Source organism: Myotis yumanensis, unplaced genomic scaffold (genome assembly GCF_028538775.1).
Source record: "Myotis yumanensis isolate MYYU_CA2020_CCGP unplaced genomic scaffold, mMyoYum1.0.hap1 SCAF_8, whole genome shotgun sequence".
Classification (NCBI taxonomy): domain Eukaryota; kingdom Metazoa; phylum Chordata; class Mammalia; order Chiroptera; family Vespertilionidae; genus Myotis; species Myotis yumanensis.
This window is the reverse complement of record NW_027223759.1, coordinates 17,654,212-17,676,197: the sequence shown is the minus strand read 5'-3', so window position 1 is coordinate 17,676,197 and position 21,986 is coordinate 17,654,212. Positions and strand designations below refer to the sequence as shown.

General features: G+C 36.6%; 1 protein-coding gene across 5 annotated transcripts in view; it reads left to right on the top strand.

Annotated features, from left to right (window-relative positions):
* IKZF2 (IKAROS family zinc finger 2) overlaps positions 1-21,739 on the top strand; it is a 147,577-nt gene extending 125,838 nt beyond the window's left edge. For 4 of the 5 annotated variants that reach the window (XM_070422063.1, XM_070422062.1, XM_070422060.1 and 1 more), the window contains 3 exons: positions 1,107-1,244; positions 9,556-9,699; positions 12,405-21,739. In XM_070422063.1, the coding sequence (XP_070278164.1) occupies positions 1,107-1,244; positions 9,556-9,699; positions 12,405-13,129 (1,007 nt within the window). In that variant the 3' untranslated portion in view covers positions 13,130-21,739. The remainder of the gene's footprint in view (positions 1-1,106; positions 1,245-9,555; positions 9,700-12,404) is intronic. The other variant, XM_070422061.1, reaches the window with a different exon arrangement.
* Positions 21,740-21,986: the final 247 nt, after the last annotated feature.

Sequence of the window (21,986 nt, the reverse complement as noted above, 5' to 3'; positions counted from 1 at the left end):
GGTGGCTGGACTCAGGAATGCTCTATTTGGCCATGAAAAGGAGTGTCGTGTGGGCAAAACAAAGTAACTGCTATGGGAGTCAAAGAGCGCTCCTGACCTGACTCACTGCCTGTACTTCTGAAGGCCGCGGCACAGACCACCTAGGGGCATATGTTTTTCCCCCCTTACTATTCAAAACCGAAAATCAAAGTGCTCTGTGACATCCAGGTGAATAGTCATACATTAAAACATGCCTCTTTCCATAAATGTGTTTTTTTCTTCTTAATATTGTCAAGTGTTTTTGTTTATTTTTAAGTGGTCATCACAGTATTTTACCAGGTACACTGAAATACGGCTCTCTGTCTGTTAGGAAATCAGTTACTTCCTGAATGTGAAGTGTGTTGGAAAACATTACTTACTATCATTGTATAACTAACCGTGTGAGGGCTTCCGTGCTTATTGTTAATCCTGACCGAAAGCGCCTAGTAGGTTAATTCTTGGTAATATAAGAACAGTGGTGATGTGGGAGAATACGCTTTATCTGCTGTAAAGTTTTGCATGTGTGAATAGCTATTAACCAAGGTGGAAAGAAAAGAGAAACCTTGCTTTTATCTGTGCTTTTTCTCATCACTTGAATTCCTTTTAGTCTTCTTGGTACCCATGAATAATTTTCTTATTAAACAATGACATTTTGAGTTGTCACATTCTAGTTTTCTTCAGTAAGATTCTCTGTCCTTACCACCACCACCCAAAAAAAATAAAATAAAAGATAATTCTCATCATGTATCTAGGGCATTCCTGATTTGTCTTGTGAATGAGTCAAAGCTGAGAGAATTGTGTAAGAGTCACTGTTAGTGTTAGAGTCAGATAATTTGAAGACTGATCATGTAGCATACAGTCAGAGCATGAATTTGATTCAGTCTTTCCCCTATCGCCGAAGGCACGATCTGCCTTATCTTCTTTCTGTCTTTTAGTCTTGGTGGAGATTTTATTATCTAAGAGTGTGGAGGAGGAAGAGATTTAAGTCTGAAAAGCTTATAAATGCTTCCTCCACACCACCAGAAGTTAGCTATTAATTTTGCTTTGGGGGAGACTGGCAGCACACTAATCTCGACGTCTCTTCGCAGTGGGTAAACCTCACAAGTGCAACTACTGTGGACGAAGCTACAAGCAGCGCAGTTCACTGGAGGAGCACAAGGAACGCTGCCACAACTATCTCCAGAATGTCAGCATGGAGGCTGCGGGCCAGGTCATGAGTCACCACGGTGGGTAGAACTGGCATTCACAATGCTCATACCCCTCTCTACTGCTTTTAGGGTTTTGTATGGGTTAAAGAGTTGTCTACCCTTCAGCATGAAGGAAACAAATCTTACTTTGTTTAAAACAATTTTAGATCACATTAGCTTTGTATGGCATTCTCTTCTTAAGCATTTGAAAAGACTTGAGCTTTGGGACGGAAGCTTTGCAAACAAACTATATTGAATTTTTGTCATACTCCCCAATTAGTTCTCATAACAAATGTTTGAATTAACATAATAATGGCAGGTGACCTTGAAGACACCAAAGGAAGGTACTATTTATTCAAATAGCTAGAGATGGTCCCACATAAGTCTACGGGCTTCCTGAAAGATGTAATTAGCTATGTGCACATTTCTCTTAGGTAAGTGGTTGTTGATATAATTGGAATTTTCTCCAAAATGTCTTGTGAATTATCTTGGAAATTATTGATTTTCTTTCTGCAAGTGTGGGGCACAGACTAGATCAAAATTAGGCACCACTTCCATGCACAGAAATCAAAACCCAAGCAAGTCATCCTGGTCTCCAGAATACACAGTGGCAGATGGAAGGCAGTCTCTAAGATTTATCAGTTAATAACTCTAAAATTCATGTGAGTAAATCATCCTTACACAAGGAAGTTATTAAGTTCACTTCTTTAGATTTGGAGGCATCTTGTTTTGTCCTATTAATTATATTTTTTATCCTATTATCCATACAGGAACATATACAAATCTTAACTTATTGGTGTTTTTATACCTGTTATATAAAAAGATTTGGCCAATATTAAACAGAATAATTGGAGATTGCTATAGTCACCTTTAAAGTATAAATATTTATTGAGTGATTTATAGAGAGCCCTAAGGTTATTTGTGTGTTTTTTGTTTGTTTTATATGGTGCATACTATGAAACTGTTTATTGGATAGCTAGTGATTATATGTTGTTGGGAATTCTTTTTGGTTAAAATATTTTGTTATCATGAATAATTGAAGCATGTCTTTGCATTGAGGCTAGTTTATATAATATAAAGGATCAGATTTAGTTCTGTGCATGGTTGCCAGTCCATTTTTTATTATATTGTTATTATTATTAACTAAAACAATTTAAAACCTCTCTGTTTTAAGTCTTGTCAAATTTGATATTGTAAGCTTGGCTTACCTGGCCTTATGAGGGTAGCATAGGTTCCAGAGCAAAGAGGTTAAAGAGGTGTGAGTCCAGCAAACCTGGTCTGGCTATGTGGTGTCTGAGTGTGTTACTCATCAGCTTGGCATGAGAATTAAATGTTATTGGGTGTGCAATAAACACCCAATAAATAGTTCTTTTTACTAGTACATTTCTGGGCATTAAATATTAAGAAGTAGTAAATGTTCAATCCCCTTTAAAGTTATGTTACTTACTGGCATTAATTTTGGCATTAGAGGTTTCATTTGCCTACGAAGCACGCTATTTCTGTTTGAAGTATTGGTTATAGAGGTGGCTTGAGGCAGGATAGCTTATAGAGGCTTGGGGCCATGCCAAAGCTTGCCACAGATTTCCAAAGACACCTTATGCTCTACTACTTTCGCCATTTAATGGTCTCTTATTTCAGTTTTGACATTTGATTGGATTAGTGATTCTGTTAATTCACTTTTCTGATCATAGTTATTTATGCAACTCGGTCGCATGCACATCTGAATGAGAGGGGATCTCTCCAGAAGACTTTATATTGTTATAGGGAGATCGGTATACATAAATATAGTCGACATTTAACTATCTCTTGGCCGATTAACCAGTTACAGAGTAAGTGCTGATGGGCAGTTTGAGCAGGTGTGTTTTGGGAAGGGGAAAGACTTTTTTCTAAGCAGCTGCAGCCACCGCATCAGCCCCACTTTCCAGCTTGCTTATGTCTTCACGGCAAAGCCCCTTTGCAGGTGGCTCTGAAACTGCACTGGGGATGGGGGGGCGGCCTGAGGGAGACCCTCAGGTACTGGGAAGACCAGGGGCAAAGCCAAGGAGAAGGGGGGAGGGAGAGGTGTCGATATCATTTATAGACCCAAATATTTGTTCAATATTGGATATTGACTTCACCACCTAAGGTTACATTAATGACATTTACTATGGTACTTTTTCTAGGTGTATTGTAATAATAATTGTTAGCATACTTGGTGGAGAATTGAATGTATGAAGTAGGAATTAATAAATGCCATAGGAGAGAAAACTGCGGGTGAATGCTGCTAGAGTTCATCATGAACCTTGTCTCATAGGCAATGCTTGGCGTGTGTCTCCTTTTAAACAGAGCCACAATGAAATCATTTGTCCCCCCTTCCCTCTCTTACTATCTTGTTACATCTTCTCTATTTTTTTGTCTTCTTGTAATATATACGGCAGTTGCTATACTTATGGCTGCCATTAGCTCCTTAAAATTAATTACTATTCTTTTATTTTCATATCTGGCATAGTTATATTTCCTAGCCTCTCTTTCCCAAAACATGTTCTTCCCATGTTGGCTCTTCTACCGAGAAAGTGTCCGAAATCAGAGCAGCATTCTTTAACTTCATTTGTGTCTTCTAAAGAAAAATGGCACCCAGGTCGCATATAGGATGGATGCCTTACTGGCACGTTAGGAGAGACAGGAAGTGAGAATGCCACAGAGAAGAGGAATAGGCAGTAGCAGGAGATGAGGACAGGGCGAAACGCTGAAGACATATTCAGCAGGTAGAATAAAAAAGTTATTTAGTTTGATGGAAAGGGAAAAACAATAACTTATAATTTTAGAAATAAAGATAATAATGAATTTGGTTTTATGGCACATTATCTTATCTGAAAGTTATTTTATGCTCATTTTGCAAGTCCATTCAGCTTGAAGAAAAAGCTTTAAAAATCAAAGCATATAATTAAGTGTTCCCCTTGCCCAAAGACAAAAATGGAAGTGTAAACTGGAAAGATAGTTGACTTTAAAGAAAAAAATATAGCTTTTTAAATGTATGGTTTGGATGATTTGGTAAAGAGAATTTCTTTATTGTAAGTATGGAGACATACTGGGAACCTGTAAACCTTCTAGTATACTTTTTCACCCTATTTTCATTGGGTAACATTTCCTTCATTAAGTCACTTAGGAAACATCCATTGACTAGTATATTTGTCTCACATCATAAAAGGTACTACAGATACAAAGTCAAATAAAAAGCAGTTTCTACCCTAAGGTCATTTACAAACACTTGGAAGGATTTGACCTGTAAACCTACAGTGAGAACACTGTGATAAGCATTATGAGGGCACACCTCTGGGTACCCAAGAGGAATTTCTAGGGAAAGTTATGTTCGAGTGGACTTTTGAAAGGAGATATAGACAGCTGAGTAAGTGGAGGAGGGTGTTTCATGCAGAAAGAACAGCATGTGTGAAGACATAGAAATGTAGAACAGCAGGGTAGGTTAAGGACCTAGAAGCAGCCATGTATAGTTAGAGCCCAGTTTGTAAGGGCAAGAAGCATTGGAGGGTGGTAAGGCTAAGAGATTTAGGCTATGAACAGAGAATCAAGGGCCTCTGTACTAAGTGAAGAATTGTAATTTATCCTAAAAAAAACATTATTACATTAAAATTTTATTGCTGGAAATATGGGAGATAGATCAGAAGAGTTGACATAGAAGCAAGTAGACCATTGCAACAATCTACTGATTAGTTGTGCTTAGAGGCCTGCAATATCCAGAAAATTCAGGTAATTGGGAGCAACTGTAGATGTTCAATCTAAAACACTTGGGGTCTCTCTCTCTCTCTCTCTCTCTCTCTTTCTTTCTCTCTCTCTCTCTCCCTCTCGCTCTCCCTCTCCCTCTCCCTCTCCCTCTCCCTCTCCCTATCCCTATCCCTTCCCTCTCCCTATCCCTCCCCTCTCCCTCTCCCTCTCCCTCTCCCTCTCCCTCTCCCTCTCCCTCTCCCTCTCCCTCTCCCTCTCCCTCCTCTCTCTCTCTCCCTCTCTCTGCCTCTCCTCTTTTTCCATATATATGGAGAGCTGGTAGGGAAGAGGAGACTGGGTGAAAGGAAGAAATCTAGAATCTGCCACAATTATCTAGCATGGATGATCAGGTAGGTAGTAGTGCAATTCACAGAGTTGGAAATTAGAGAAATAAGAGAAAGTTTGGGGAGGGAAATGGAGATTTCAGTTTTTCAACACATTATCCTTTAAGTACCTATTAGAGATAGCCAAGTGAATCTAAGAAGAAGTCAAATATTGTATGTATAGATATATATATTAGATATAGATATATGTATATGTATATATATTCTTGATATATGCATGTATATCAAGATCTGGAGAAAGCCCTAGCTGGTTTAGCTCAGTGGATAGAGCCTCGGCCTGTGGACTGAAGGCCCCAGGTTCAATTCCAGTCAAGGGCACGTGCTTGGGTTGCGGGCTCAATCCCCAGTAGGGGATGTGCAGGAGGCAGTCATTCAGTGATTCTCTCTCATCGTTGATATTTCTATCTCTCTCTCCCTCTCCCTTCTTCTCTGAAATCAATAAAAATATTTTTTTAAAAAAGATCTGGAGAGAGGGGTGGGTAGGAAATAAAGTTATGGGAGCCATCATTATATAGATAGTAGCCTAAAGTAACAAGTTTTATAAATTATATTGCTAAGAATATAGTGAGACATCTAGAAGGTCAAGAACACATCAGGAATAAAAAAATTAAAAAAAATAAAAGGCATGAAGATGAGTAAGAGCAGAAGGCTTGAAAATGGAAAGAGTGATTTGACAGAAGCCAAAGCAAGTATTAGCACTGTCCAATGTTCTCAAGAAAATAACTGAGATAACTGAAAAGTTTGTTTTAGCTTCAACAACATGGAGAAAATATGTGAGAATATAGAAGACATTTGTTGGTTTTGCCTGCCCTACATACCTTCCTTCTTCTTTTGATAACAAGACTTTCGTTTCCCTTTAGAGAACTGTCTCTCATTGTAGGAAGCCATGGCAGGGACTGTTGGGCCGGGGGCCGGGCCTGCTTCTGGTCACCGGATGGACAAATGATCTAATCTAGGTCTCTCAGATTGTGTATTCTTTGAGTTTGAAATTTAAGTGGATGGTTCAGTACAGTAGCTCTATGTTGGGAATACCATGGTTCTGTCTTTATGATTAATCAATGAGATGAGATGATAAAATAATGCAAGTACAAATCTACTTTTATCCTGATTATATCTTTAAAAATAACTCTAAAGAAGATATTTGGTTATGAAGTTTGCTCCAACAAGTGAAGTTAGCATATTGGTATTTTCATAGCCTAGATGAATGTCTCATTATGGGAGTAACACATCATTGAGTTAACTAAACATACTCACAAGTGTAAACCTACTTTTGCCCACCACCCTGTGTATCCAGAAACATTTTGATGAGTTGCACAGATTCGTGAAAGCAAAAAGTTCAGGTTAGTTACATAATTGAGAAAATGTATCAGATATTTCCCCAATGGCAGACCATAAAAATATGTCAATCTTGTTTATATAAAGTCAAAATTCAAATTATGTCTAAAAAGAATACTACAGCATAGTGGCTAAGAGCTCAGTCCCTGGAACTAGACCATTTAGGTTCAACTCATCTACTGTATTCCTTACTAACTAGATGTAGACCCTGAGGGAATAACATCACATCTGGGTTTTGTTTCCAGACCTGTAGAATGGAGAAGGCAGTTGTATCTCAGGGGGTTATTGAAAGCATTCAATGAATTATTAAATGCAAATCCTTAACACGTCAGCTCTTGTTGTTATTGTTGTTGTCAATATGGTAGAAACAGGCTCAACATCTGATCTGTAAAGGACTTTTGCAACGCACAATTTAGACCAGAGCTCTGCCAAAGTCATTGTTTTCAGTTCACATGAGCTTCATTGAACTTGGGACAAATCATCTGAATTGAGGTGGATGTGGTGTGGGAACTGTTTCGTTTTGAGTGTTTCGTTTTGAGTGTTAAATGTGTGCAAATATGAAAATTCAAGGTGAGACTTAGAGCAAAACTGCTAAGTTTTAGACTACTCATTTCAAAACTAATTAGTATATTCAATTTTGGGACAAACCCTGTTAACCAGTTTTGCTGTTTTTTAGCAAAATTTACAACAAACTTTTCTTTTTTAATTTGGGATCTTGATCTGTGACATATTTTCATCTTTGATTTATAGTTATTTGGTCTATAGGTATTTTTTAAATAATATAGTAAGTGCCAGAGAATCCACCCAAAACAAGTTAAGATTTTGACAATAGTCTGCATCTAATTGCATGGTTCCCCACTACATCACCACACCATTCCATCCTCCTGTACCTCCTTATTTGAATCCTCTCTTTGCTTTACTTTTTAAGTTCTTTTTTTCTTTTTTAATTTTAGTTTTTTCTAAGATAGGACATACATAATGTAGGACATACTTTTTCCACCTGGTAATATTATTAATTATATCAGTATAACAAATGAGCAAAGCATTTCCTTGTTTCTGAATCTGTTCTTGGAATTTTTTTTTCCAAATTAACATCCAATAATTCTAGAATCCTTTGTCATCAGTAACCGGAGGATCTGTTATGAAACAGAGAATTAAGATTAAAATTTTCTGGCCCATCTACCAGACTACATTAGGTTAGTCCCAAACTTTAGATTGAATGTCGATCTCTTTAAACATATCCAATTTAGGAAAACAATTTTATGATGCTATTTTTCATTTTTTTTCAAAATATGCAACCTATATTGCTTATTAACTAGGTCACCTGAATTGTGCACTGGATTTTCTTAACTTTCATCTCTTGCTTTCTCACTTTATTTTAGCTTCCGCCCTTATAAATGAGAATGCATTGTGTTTCGCACAGTGAACTATCCTTTGCAAATGCAAGGAGCAGAATAAATCACTATACAGAGCATGCTGAACAAGTAATGATATCCTAAGATATGAAACCCTGCGGTTTCCAAACAGTATTGGCACAGATACAATTGGAGAAATCAACAATAATCAAGAAGCAATAAGTTATGGTCTTTCCTATGAACATGGTTTTAATCAGCTTATCTCAGTCTGTCCTCAGATGTTACCTAGTTAAATCTGTCCTTGGTTAAATGTTTTTGACAATATTTTTATTCAAAAACAACTTTTACAAGTTCTTTGTCTACACCAGTGGTTCTCAATCTGTGGGTCGCAGCCCCTTTGGCGGTCGAACGACCCTTTCACAGGGGTCGCCTAAGACCATCCTGCATATCAGATATTTACATGACGATTCATAACAGTAGCAACATTACAGTTATGAAGTAGCAACGAAAATAATTTTACGGTTGGGTCACAACATGAGGAACTGTATTTAAAGGCCAGAAGGTTGAGAACCACTGGTCTACACTAAGCATGTCAATGTATAACCTATGAGCTACAGTGGTCGGCAAACTCGTTAGTCAACAGAGCCAAATATCAACAGTACAACGATTGAAATTTCTTTTGAGAGCCAAATTTTTTAAACTTAAACTATATAGGTAGGGACATTGTTATTCACTTAATTAGGGTACTCCTAAGCCTTAGGAAGAGCCACACTCAAGGGGCCAAAGAGCCACATGTGGCTCGCGAGCCGCAGTCTGCCGACCACGGAGCTAGTATATTAGCCCATAGCGACTTAACGAAATGGGATGAAGAGGGAGCAGCATTGGAAAGTTTATGCCGAATACGTTGGAGCAGTTCAGTGAGCAAATATGCCAGTTTGGAAATAGATTCTTTTATCCTGCTGAAGAGCTCTTGTTAAAATAAATTACAATCATGAAGCAGCCAGCTTAGTCGGCATGTTCAGAATGGAATCTCCTTCAGGAGGCTCAATGGGGCCACCGGCTCACTCAGCTCATCAAATAGAAAAATTGTTACAAGAAAATACATGGATGAAAAACAAAACACCTGGTCAAATATTGTGCTGTTATTCTGTGTGTCTGTTGAAGTTTTTCTGCAAACGAGTGGACTTAAATGGTTTTACAAAAATAAACTCCAAAAGCCTTGAGAATAGTGCAGTCTTAAAGTAGTATTGATTTTAATCACTGTTAGAAACACTTTCAGGGGCCTAAGATGAGAAGCAAGATGAACATGTTTGCCACCCATAAAAGTGGCAACAGTTTATGCTATTGATCTGAGAGAGACTCAGATAAAAAGAAATCCTCTGTGTGTGAGAGTAAAACTACCGGGGACTCGAACACTGGAGGTTCCCTTTCTACTTGCTTCTGCTCCAGCATACCAGCTTATGTTTGTATAACACATGTTGAGATGGCAAATTCAGCGTTGTACCTGTAAAGTGTTGAAGAAATTATGAGATTGCATTTTTGTATGGTTTTATATAGTACCTCCTATAGAAGATTGTAAGGAACAAGAGCCTATTATGGACAACAATATTTCTCTGGTGCCTTTTGAGAGACCTGCTGTCATAGAGAAGCTCACGGGGAATATGGGAAAACGTAAAAGCTCCACTCCACAAAAGTTTGTGGGTAAGCATTACAAATGCTTTTATTTCTTTAAAAAGGTGATTTTTAATGGGCAAAGACATGTTCCCATGTATTGGAAGTATATATGATGTATTTCCGTTCATGAAATAAACATTAGTCTCTTTTCTCCATTATTCTTTTCTGCTTTATGCCACTCCATGTGTATCATACTTGCGTGTGCACACACACACATACACACACACACACACACACACTCACACTCACACTTAAGTATATGAGCTCAAGAAAGAGAAACAAAGGAAAGACTGATAGTAGCAAATTGCTGTCTCAAAATGAAATGATATATAAATTGACACAGCATGTAAAAATAAAATGTTCATTTAAATTAAAAATAATGTTTCAGGGAAATGATGTAGGCTGTTAGCCAGTTTTGCATTGCGTTTTAAAATTTTCTTTAGCACCAGGTCTTTAAACTGTATTCTGTACATGATGCTAAAGTGTTTAGTATTTGATCTAGGATAAAAAGAAACCTCTCTCGTTATTTTAATTTTGCTCTAGAAAAATAATGCAGCAACCTACGTTCAAGATGCTTCATATTTGGATCTTTGTTTTCACCCAGCCTATGATTTTGAACTGAAAAGATTAAATGATGTATTAGGCCTCCCTTTTACATTTCCATGCCCATAAATATTCTTTGATGTACTCAGAGTTGGCATCATTCCGCATATTGTAAGTCATAAAGTATCTCTGAGGATACAAAAAGCATCTAATTTTTAAAGACCGTGTAAATAATAGAGATTCAAAGTGAAGAATTGTCATTGATTGTATATGTAATATCTATTTTTATAAACCTTATATGGGGTAGAAATTAGAAGAAATGAAAAATACTCTAATGGATTCTCACATTCTATTGTAAAAATCATTGTGGAATATCTTATGTGAGTTGAATGGTGATTGGCAGAAAATCTTGGTTATTTCAGGGAGGAAAGGGTAATAAAATTCTGTGACTCCAATAAGAACAGAGAAGGTTTCCTTTCACTCTAAAACTAAAGAACTAACAAATCACCAAAATATCGCCTTAAAGAAGCTGGAGAGATTAATGACAAAGCTTATTGAGAGAAGGCTGAGGGTGGTCCTAAGGACCACGGTTCATAGTAGGTCAATGTGAAGCCCTTGAGAGTATATTCAGAGGCCTGCCATGGGCCCTCAGGGACTTTCTTTTCTGTATCTTTCTCTTTATTTAAATGGAAGTTCATCTATTTTTAAAATTGACTAATTTGATGGATGTCCATTAAAAGCCTATATCTCAACTACACTAGTGTAGTTGGGAAAATATGAAATATGTTACTATTTTTTCTGTCTTCTGAATTTATTTAGCTCTGCTTTTTAAAACATTTTCTCTTTTTTATGACTTAGAAATGCTAGTCTCAATTTGATTTTATTACATTCCTTAGAAAAGAGGGACAGGTTTTTTAATTTACATTTTGATTCTAAAGAAATGACTTCAGATTTTTATTAGGAATTTGATGGGCTTTTTTTTCTCTATTTGGATTCTGCCTTAGTAGTAATAGATAGCAATTGCCTACTAACTGTTTCCATATCTGAAATGAAGATTTCATCATTCCACACTTAATGTAAATTCCTTTTCACTATGTCCCTCAGTTCAGTACTGTTCTTTGACCATGCCAAGCCCTCTCAGCCAGTGACCCCTGAGCTTTCTGCATATATGTTAGTCTCTTCTCTTATCCAAATTCAATTCCATGGCTCATCGCTTTTTCTACTCTTTTGCCAATATTCTTGACTCTCCTGATGTGTTGTTCTTCTATCTCCTCCTCCTGGTAAAACCACACTGTCTAGTGAAGCCATATCTACATAACTGCTAGTACTTTGGGGGAAAATCTCACAGCTTTACAAATTGGTGTCACAATAAATATATGAATAAGTGATCTCACACCCTAGCCAGTTTGGCTCAGTGGATAGAGCATTGGCCTGCAGACCAAAGGGTCCCGAGTTCAATTCTGGTCAAGGGCATGTACCTTGGTTGCAGGTCTTTACCTGGCCTGGGCCCTGGTCAGGGCTCATAAAGGAGGCAACCAATCGATGCATTTCTCTCACATCAGTTTTTCTCTCTGTCTTTCCCTTTCTCTTCCACTCTCCCTAAAAATCAATGAAAAAAATATTCTCAAGTGAGGATTAACAAAAAAAATTTTTTTTTAATATATAGCTAAATCAACCAAATTAACGCTATACAATAGTGAGCTGACAGATTTTATAACCAGATCAGTCTAGGGTTTTTTTTTTGTGTTTTTTTTTTAATCTTTGTGACTTGGTCACTGATGTTTAAAATATGCAAAAACAAGCATAGTCTCTGACTTATTTTCACCTGGTATTTTTTCTTTCTCCTATATTTGCTGAGCTCTAGACAAGTGGAAATTTTAATATTGAATTAAAATAAGATTAAACACTCAATTATACTTCTCAGGCTGGACACATTTTCAGGATGGCATTAGAACAAATACAAATGGCTTGTGACATTTTTATTACTACTCCCCTTTTCAGGTTTAGAGTGTCTATGAATCTCAGCAGAATTAAAGAGCCTACATACTTGGTCTAAAGAATAAGATATACCATATTATGGAACATGGATTTGATTACTTAGCTTTGTACTTTTATATTTTTAACCCAACCACTAATTTTATTGTGTCCCTTTTTTTTCCTTGTTGCTTTTTTTCCCCTCCCTCTTTCAGGGGAAAAGCTCATGAGATTCAGCTACCCAGACATTCACTTTGATATGAACTTAACGTATGAGAAGGAGGCTGAGCTGATGCAGTCTCATATGATGGACCAAGCCATCAACAATGCAATCACCTACCTTGGAGCCGAGGCCCTTCACCCGCTGATGCAGCACCCGCCAAGCACAATCGCTGAGGTGGCCCCAGTGATGAGCTCAGCTTATTCTCAGGTCTATCATCCAAACAGGATAGAAAGACCCATTAGCAGGGAAACCTCCGACAGTCACGAGAACAACATGGATGGCCCCATCTCTCTCATCAGACCAAAGAGTCGACCCCAGGAAAGAGAGGCCTCCCCCAGCAATAGCTGCCTGGATTCTACTGACTCAGAAAGCAGCCACGATGACCACCAGTCCTACCAAGGAAACCCTGCCTTAAATCCCAAGAGGAAACAAAGCCCAGCCTACATGAAGGAGGATGTCAAGGCTTTGGATACCACCAAGGCCCCCAAGGGCTCTCTGAAGGACATCTACAAAGTCTTCAATGGAGAAGGAGAACAGATTAGGGCCTTCAAGTGTGAGCACTGCCGTGTCCTTTTCCTAGACCATGTCATGTACACCATTCACATGGGTTGCCATGGCTACCGGGACCCACTGGAATGCAACATCTGTGGCTACAGGAGCCAGGACCGTTACGAGTTTTCATCACACATTGTTCGAGGGGAGCACACATTCCACTAGGCCTTTTCATTCCAAAGGGGACCCCTATGAAGTAACAAACTGCACATGAAGAAATACTGCACTTACAGTCCCACCTTCCCTAAGATGTTGACATACCTTTTTTTTTTTTTTAATATTATTACTGTCATTAATTCTTATTTTGTGGACGCAGTGTCTTTGCTCTGCCTAATTACAATTAGGAAGAAACATAAGGGACAGGGACAGGGGATCTTGATTACTTGGCTTGTTTTGTGGGATTTTAAGAGCAGTTCTTTTCTGCCATGCATAGATATAAGGCATATCGTGCTTTGGAAAAAAATTGATTGATTCCTATAGATTCACCTAAGAGATTCTGATTTGCCACTGATGTTCAGGATTGTGATTGAAGGCAGGAAAGTTTAGTTTTCTGGGTGGGACTTTCGCAGTTTAAAATGGTATAAGTAATTTAATGCTTCAAAGAAAAAAATTGTTTTAAATTGTAAACTGTTTTGTTTTTCCTCTAGAGATCATGGAACAGAAACACATTGTTACTTTCAGTGATAACTCCTTGGATGGGTTGTTGTCGTGGGTTCTATGTTTACTTCCCCTATGGAATTTATAACACAGTATGTTACACTGTACCAGATAGCAAAACTTTTAAACTACAGCTAGTTAAGGACACCTCCAATACATCCGAGGTCCTGGGATCTTATTTTTCTAAACTTAAGCACTGTTTTTCCATAGTTTTGATGACTGGCATTTTATAGACACCCTGGCAGCCTTACTTTTAACACCTTTAATGAATAGTATTTTTATCTAGTTTTCAGAATAACATATGGTCTAAGAGTGGCTAAGAGGCAGTCTGTAGTTTCCAGAAGGGACCTCTACTTTCATAAATTTTGTTTGGGGACTTTTCTTTTAACGTTGTAATGTGATGGCCGCATAGTATACATATATGTTGCTAAAAGTGTGCTTACGATTGTCACTTTATCAGCATTTAATCAGTGTTAACCAGTCAGCAGAAAAAATATAATTAGGCTAACAGTAGGGGGAAAAAACCCACTCAGAAATCCCTTTTCTGGTATATTTCTCTTTTCACTTGTGTTTTTCAAGCTGTGACCACCCAGTGTTCTGTCCATAGTCCATTCATCTTTTACTCTTCCAGCAGCAAACCTTATATACCTTACTATAGGCTGTGTCTTTCAGACTCTCCTTGGAGCAATTCCCGATTTGATCTGAATGTGTAACTTGAAACCCCAAAGGTTATGGAACTAGGGCTATTTATTCTAGTATTTTTTCAATAATAACATCTACCACTTTTGATGCAGGGAAAGGGAACTTCTGTGTCTCTTATACATTGGACTATAGATCAAACAAACAAACAGAAAGCTTATTTTTACAAACAAAAAGCTTTATTCTTAGAGTATAGGATGTGACAGCACCTCCAAGTGAAAGTGACTGTGTCCAGCACTTTTTCTGTCTCAAAAATTTTCAACTCTGTATAAGTCCTTGTCAGAAATGCATCTCAGCTCCTTAGTACAGAATTTCTCTTCTTTTAATCAATACAGGTCACTATAGTCCACGCGCAGACTTTAATGTCACGTGTGTGGGTGCTCTGTCTGTTCTTTGCAGTCCTATAGCAATTCGAGGGAAGCAACCTGGTGAGGTTGCTTCAGGTCATCTGGGGGCACACTTGGAGGCAGAACTCGCTGCTTGTGTTCAGAGAGGGCAAGCCTGCTGGTGATTGGATCCTCCGAGAACCATTTATGAAGACTGACATTCGGTTAGCAGTCACTGATAGCTGCTTAAAAAAAAACCCATTAAATAGGATGCAGAAATGATGTTTCTTAATACAGAATGGTGTGAGAATTAGCAAGACTAGAGAGCAATGGACAGATAAGCACCTCTGGTCTTGATGCAGCTCTTTGCTCATTTGCTGGTTTACCATCTGCTTATTTAAGCAACTTCTGAGCACCGACAGCCAGAGCCAAGCAAAATGGTCCCCACTCGGCTCTCTTTTACTAGCCCCTGCTGTAATTATTCTTGGAGAAATGTCCAAACTGTTTCCTTAAATCTAAGAGAGGCACCAAAACAGAGATGTGAAATGTTTTAAATAGAATGTCAACTGTCATTTTATTTTCTCTTGCATGCTTTGGTACATTGGCTCATTCAAAGCTAACGCATGTCTTTGAGACCCTCCCCCCTCCACCCTAACCAATCATAAGTAATTGAGATTTTGTTTTTGCCTTTCGGTGGTAGGTAAATCATTTAAATTAGTGATTTTGTGTTTCACCGCAATTTAAAGGAACATTTGGATGGCAGTCAGTATGTTCATAACTTTGGCTGTGTGTGAATTTCTGCTGGCATTGTCTCAATTTTCTTCCTGCTTCCGATTAAAAAAAAAAAAAGTGTGAACACTGATGTACCTGCCCTGGGATGAAACTGAATTTGGGAGGATCTAAAGAGTTGTGTAGTGCCCCATGGAGACAGGACTCATGCACTCTCCTTTTCTGATTTTATCTTTTTAGGGATCTATTTTATCGAAGGGACTGGGTACTTATGCAAGTGCATTTGCTACAAGTGTGTGCTTGTACTTTCTTAGCCTCATGATCTGAGGAACAGAAAGAGGTAAAGATGGCTCAGGTTGTGGCTGGGACAAACGAGGACAAGGTCGATTCCAGTGTGTAGGTTAGGAAGAATTTCTGTGGACACGGTGCTTTCTGGGAAATCTGGATGGCTATATTTGCTTGCCTCTTCTTCACTAAAGGAAATAAGCAAGGTGGTAGCACCTAAAAATAAGTATGGGGCTCAGACACCAAATCAGTCAAGTTTTATAGAACAGTTTTATGCCCAGTTTATTCAGCTGAGATTTTACAATACAGAGTATTTAAGGGGCATAAAAATGGGTTAGTTTCTGTGTTTTCCATGTTGGCAAAAATTCAGAAATTCATCATATTGCATTGCCCTAATTTTGCCCAGAATTTTCTCTCCAACTCTTGCTGGAGAAATCTGCAGCCTCTCTCTATTGGTAGTCAATCACTTAAAAAGCCATTCTAACCTGGCTTTTTACAACAGTGGAAGTGACCAATCAGCAGATCAGAAGCGATTTCGAGTTGCTGAAACATTCCGTTGAGAATAGAGGGACAAAATGGGAGAATGAGAGAGCAGGATTTAGTTTTGGCTACAAAGTGGAGGGTATCTCCTACATACATACAAGCAATTATGTATACACACATACAGTCTTTTAAAGAAAATGTATAAAAAGAAGCAATTAGAGTGGTCAGCTGTGTTGCAAGAGCATATAGAGAGCTACCTACTGTTAATGCCTGAGCTTTCTGCTTACCAGATTGTATTAAGAAATATTAAAGAAGTTACTAGTGTGTCGCTAGGACTATTTGGCAACTATTGAAAGTTGCAGCTATCTACTTCAGAAGAAATCAAAACAGTCAAAAAAAGTAGAGAATTTAAGCTGATTTTATATAATCTCCAAAGAGAAGGAAACACATTACTTTTGGATAGGAAGATACAGAAAAAAAACAACACCCCAACTGCTATGTAAATGACAGATGGATAAAAACAAGAGAATTTTAGTGATTTTGGTATTGTTTTGTGTGTGTTGTACACTTCACACAACCACCCTAAAGTCTTTATGATATTTTAATATTTCACAAGTTTTATACCAGTGAAGGCATTTCAATGAAAATTGGTTTATTTCTTTTCCACTGTTAATTCATTTTATCTCCAAAATCATTCATTAAAGTAGAAAAAGAAAAGGCTGCAAAAATACAAACAAAAATCTGTATGACCTTAGTTTCAAGACAGAACTTAGATTATAAGGTACTGGCTGTGTTATTTTTCAACTTTAAATTGTTCATTTTTACAAAAAGGGATGTTACATTTGTGATCATCTTTACTTACATTCGATATATTATTGTAGCAAATACTATTTTATTAAGACTATTCTAAAACAGGAATTCCCCAAATGCACAGGAAAAAAAGAGTGGCGGAGAAATTATAGTTTGTATATAGGAAAGTTATCTTAGAAATGTTTTTAAACCTCCAGTTTCTGCAAAATAATTAAAATATACAGTAACTGGTCTCTTAAGATCCTTAATTTAATGTATCAAATACTTAAAAAATTTTTTATATTGGTGCCTTTTTAAAATGCATTGAGAGAGTGTTGATTAGCTGTTGTACCTCTACAACACTTTTACTATGTATTTTTAAAAATCACTTAAAATTGAGCACTATATAATTTATCTTCATGTTTTTAGGGCAACACTCTTAGAAGAATTTTCAATACAGAGACTTTCAGCTCATCTGTGCAAAGTCAAAGAAAATTTTGAAACCAGATTTTGTCTTTTTAGTTAAATAGTATTTCTGAATGCCATAACAAGGCTATGCTAGTAAAATATAAGGTAGATGGAAGTTTTAGCTGTGAATTGCATTATGGTATGTGTTTTGTTTTGTTTTGTTTTGTTTTGAAGGAAAAAAATAAGTTCTGATATCATGCAAGGCATTATTAGTGGGATTTTTGCTCAATAAAACAGAGTATTGTTTGGAATTTCATCTAAGGACTAGCATTGTGGTAGTCTTAGAACCTCAGTCTTCTAATCTGTTAATGTTTAATGAAATAATGTAAAGAAGCAGATAATTAATTCTCCTTGAACAAAACAAAACTGAACAGTCAGATCACACTGCTATTCTCCAAAGCATAATCTCAAATGGTTTCCTACCATGGTTGTGTATTACTTGCAAGAAATGCGAGGATATGACAGCTTTTAAAAAATAATAAAAATAGTAATAATAAGCTGCTTGTTATACAAAGCAAATGTCATATGACCAAGAAGCTGTGATATGCTAGTGTTTCTTTTCTCATGGTGTATTGCTAGGCCAAATAATGACACCTTAACTATTTTTACATTTTTTGCAGAAACCTAAAATTTTGAAATTTCCATAAGGTTTTCATGTAACATTCTATTTCTGGCTTTTTAGTTTTTTCTTGCTGTACTGTAAGTCTGTGGATATTTTTCACATGCACTCTTAGAAATAAGTTCTTAATTCTGTTTATGGGGGTTTTCTCCCATAACATTGCATTTGTATATTTTCTGTATAAATGTGTTGTGAAATAACCTTTATCCCATACAGAGAATAGTATGTGAATGACTAGTTTTCTATGATGTCCTTTTTATTGTGAATAAAATATAAAATGTAGGGGCCCTCTGCTAAACCACGGAAAGTATGGCATATAACTTCATATGGGTACAGACAAGCCAGTTTGCGGTCAATTGGGCCTTCAAATTACCTCAAGTGACACCCAGTAAGAAAAGCTTCTCTGATGGGTGGAGGTCACTGAATCCCCTTCTATGCACTTATCAGGATTCTACTTAATTTAATTTACTGGAAATGAATTTAAAACATTGAATACACTGTAATAAGGGAAGGACTCTGGGTTTTTTGTTGTTATTGTTTTATTCTTTTGTGTTTATTTTTTTTAAGTAGTTCCATTTCTGAAACTGTGATTAAAAAAAAAATGACTGCCAAGCACCCTCAGATTTTGAACATAAATCATGTCCCCTTCCCGTGTAACAAATTCTTTTTGTTGTCTCTTCTTAAATTTTGTCTGCTGTCCTTCGACCTTTTTCCTCTCTGTCCATATCGCTTCCATCATTGTCTTTGGGTGTCTCTGCCTCTCTTTTCTTTTCCCCCTACTAGTTTGAAGATTAGCTCAAATCCTATTTCTAATTCATGGGTCTCTTAAGTCTTAATTTTTTTGTGCGTGATTTCTGTTGGCTGTATAATCTGCTGACATATTTTTATACTCAAGTGTAGTTTTATATTTTAAAAAAAGTAGTTGGGATAAAAATGGTAAGATATATAATCTTTGTGTTACTTTCCCTTTCAAATATTGGATACCTAAAATATGACTTCAGAGATTACGTAATCATCATATAGTATGTTTGCCTTCCTTTTTTGTTGAATTTTGTGTTTCTAATTTGGTTTTTCTTCGAAAGTGTGTATTATGAGAGGTGAAACAATTTTTTGCAAATATTTAGGAAGATGTTAAAAATTTAAAGCAAAAGTCTTAACTCTTTCCCAGTTGGGAGAAAATGCTTTAACAGTACTCTAATGTTATTCCAGGTTTAGAGGGGACACACCAGGCTCCACATTTGCTCTTACTAGTCGGACCTTTTAGACCATGTGTTATTTGCAATTCTAGGATGATTGCTTCTGCTTTTAGTTTAAAAGATATTTTTCTTTTCTTTCTGTACAAGTGCAATACTTTCCTTAAAGTCTTAAAAACTATGGTTATTTTTTTGTTTGTTTTCTGAACTATTCTTTCTTTAGTTAATGAAAAAAGAAACCCTTGAAAACCATGGTATGTTAGTCAAAGGACACAAAAAGCCAAGAGAAAAACACTCCTCAGTCAAAAAAAATCAGAGAATGTACAAACCATCGATCTAATCTCATGGCACGTAATTTAGGCTAAATTCCCATTGAAATTAGAACTCTTTTGCCTGAGAAGTGTGTCCTCAAGTTGACTGAACTTTCTTCTTAGGCCCTTGCTTGATGTTTTAAATTAAAAACCTAATATTTTTTATTTCGATTTTCTCCTTTTGAAAATGAACTTTAAAATGAAAGCAAAGCACTTCGCTCCATTTTAAACACTTGCCTATCACTTATTGGAGAAAATTTTTAAGAAATATTTGGAGCACTCCTGTTTTCATACAAATTTAAGTGAGAAGTATTTTTCGTATCATACATATTTATATGCCATTTGTTGGTTTTCTTTTTTTATACCGGTGTCCCTGTAGTGAAACTGCTGTAATGTAAATACATATTTTGTTAAAAGATGACATTTCTTTGGCATTTCTCTTAAAGGCAGTTACTGCATTTGTACAGTATATGTCTTGGCCATTTTAGATTTTTTTTCTTTAACAATACCAAAGGTAATTAGACTACTTTAAAAACTAATTGCTTGACAGTTTCTAGGATATTTTGAGTTGTAGAGGCAAAAAAAATACAAATAAAAATAGGTCAAACCAGTAAACCTCATTTTTTTTCAAACTAATAATTTGGGAAAATAAAGCTATTGTTTAAAAAAGAAATATATATAAATATATATGTAAAATTGAAATTCCAGACCTTGTATGTCAGGTTTGCTCAGTGTAATGTAGTTTTTTTAAGGCTCAATTACCATACCTCAGAAAATGAGGTTTACTATGGAAATACTGAGACAGGCTTTGCAGCGGTGTGACAAGGCACTCTGCTACACACCAATTTGGAGACCTCCGACATCACTGCAGATTAAATTATGGGACTTGTATTTTCTTTGTTTTTAATGCACACACATACATGTTCTGCACATGTATGTGGGTACCGTGTATATGTGTATGAGTGTTGTATATGCATGTGTGAGTGTGTGTCTGTATGTGTGTACCACTAAAAAGCTGCAGAAACTTTGTAATACTTTGTGAAAAGGATTATATTATAAAGGTTTGTACTGTCTGAGTGCACAGCTACTGGAATAAATTTAGGGAATCTCAGGAACAAGCATATAATTTGTCCAAGATTTATTTCTTCTCAGAAGTGTAAGTGCAGTTTTTAATTCTGTATATTATTTAATATTTTACCAATAAAATAAACTTCTGACATAAAAGTTTGCTATAAAAACTTTCTGGTGAAAATTCTATTCACAAACATCTTGCATATGCAGAAGATTAAAATGTTCACTGGCATCTGGCTTGTTGGTGTTATCATGGCCATTGTGTGTGTGTGTGTCATGTTGCCTGACTCAGAGATTTGGATACGTGTGGTCTCAGCAGCCCCCATCATTACTATGCAGCCCACCACAGCAGAGAACCAAGTGGTTCTGCCCATCTGGGTGTTCAGTTGTTGGTTCCATGATTTGTTAAGGATGACATCTCTCACCTCTTCAGAAAGTTTATATCTTATTTTACCCTTAAACAAATCTAACAGGTCCATCCCTTACTTATAGAAGAAAAAAGTGAGACCTGAGGGAAGATAGTTGTGACTTGCTCCAAAGTACACAGTGAATTACACAAGCAGTCCACGTAACGTTCACTATCCATATTAGAAACCAGCATTTCTTAGGTTCGCACCAAGATTAAAGTGTAAGTTACAGAGATTGTTGAATCGCACTGGCAAAAAGGTGGTTGTCTGTTCTGCTTCGTTATACTACAATTATGCAAGTCATGATATTCAGATTTTACAAAGGAAGTTTGTTTTAACATGAGAAGTTTGTAAAAGGGCACTTAGGATTTGCAAACTCACTTCCTTTAGCTTTAGCTATTTGCTTATCCCATGCCAATTTTACGTAAGTCTACCATCACATTTGAGAGAGCTGTTAGGATTTTTCTTCATCAATAAGTATTCACAGAATTTCTTGGATCTTTATCACATTTTTCAATAATTTCACTTCTACAAGCTACACAGAATAAAAATACTACAAATTCAAGTGAAATTTTACTTCACTGACCATCTTTAATTCAAAATATTAACATGTGGGGGAAAACTGCAAACGAACTAACAAGAACAAAAAAAAAGATGAGCTTAATAAATTACTCTCTAGTATTAAGTTTATGAGGGATCTTTTCAAGATCAGCAAGAAATATTTATCAAATTTTCTTGGTTTATAATATTGACAAGAGCAAAATAAAGTTGTTAAAAAAAACTTGCCATATGTTCTTGACTTTTCTATTGCAGTAGGGTCAGATAAATGGGATAATTGAAATCTTGATATGATAGACTTTTTATCAATGTGCTCAAGTCACAGGGCTGTCCTTGGTGTGTGAGACATCTGGTGAAGGCAATTCAATATTTTAGCAACTCTACCTCTTACTATAGGGGTTTCTAAGATGGACCCATTAAAAGTCCA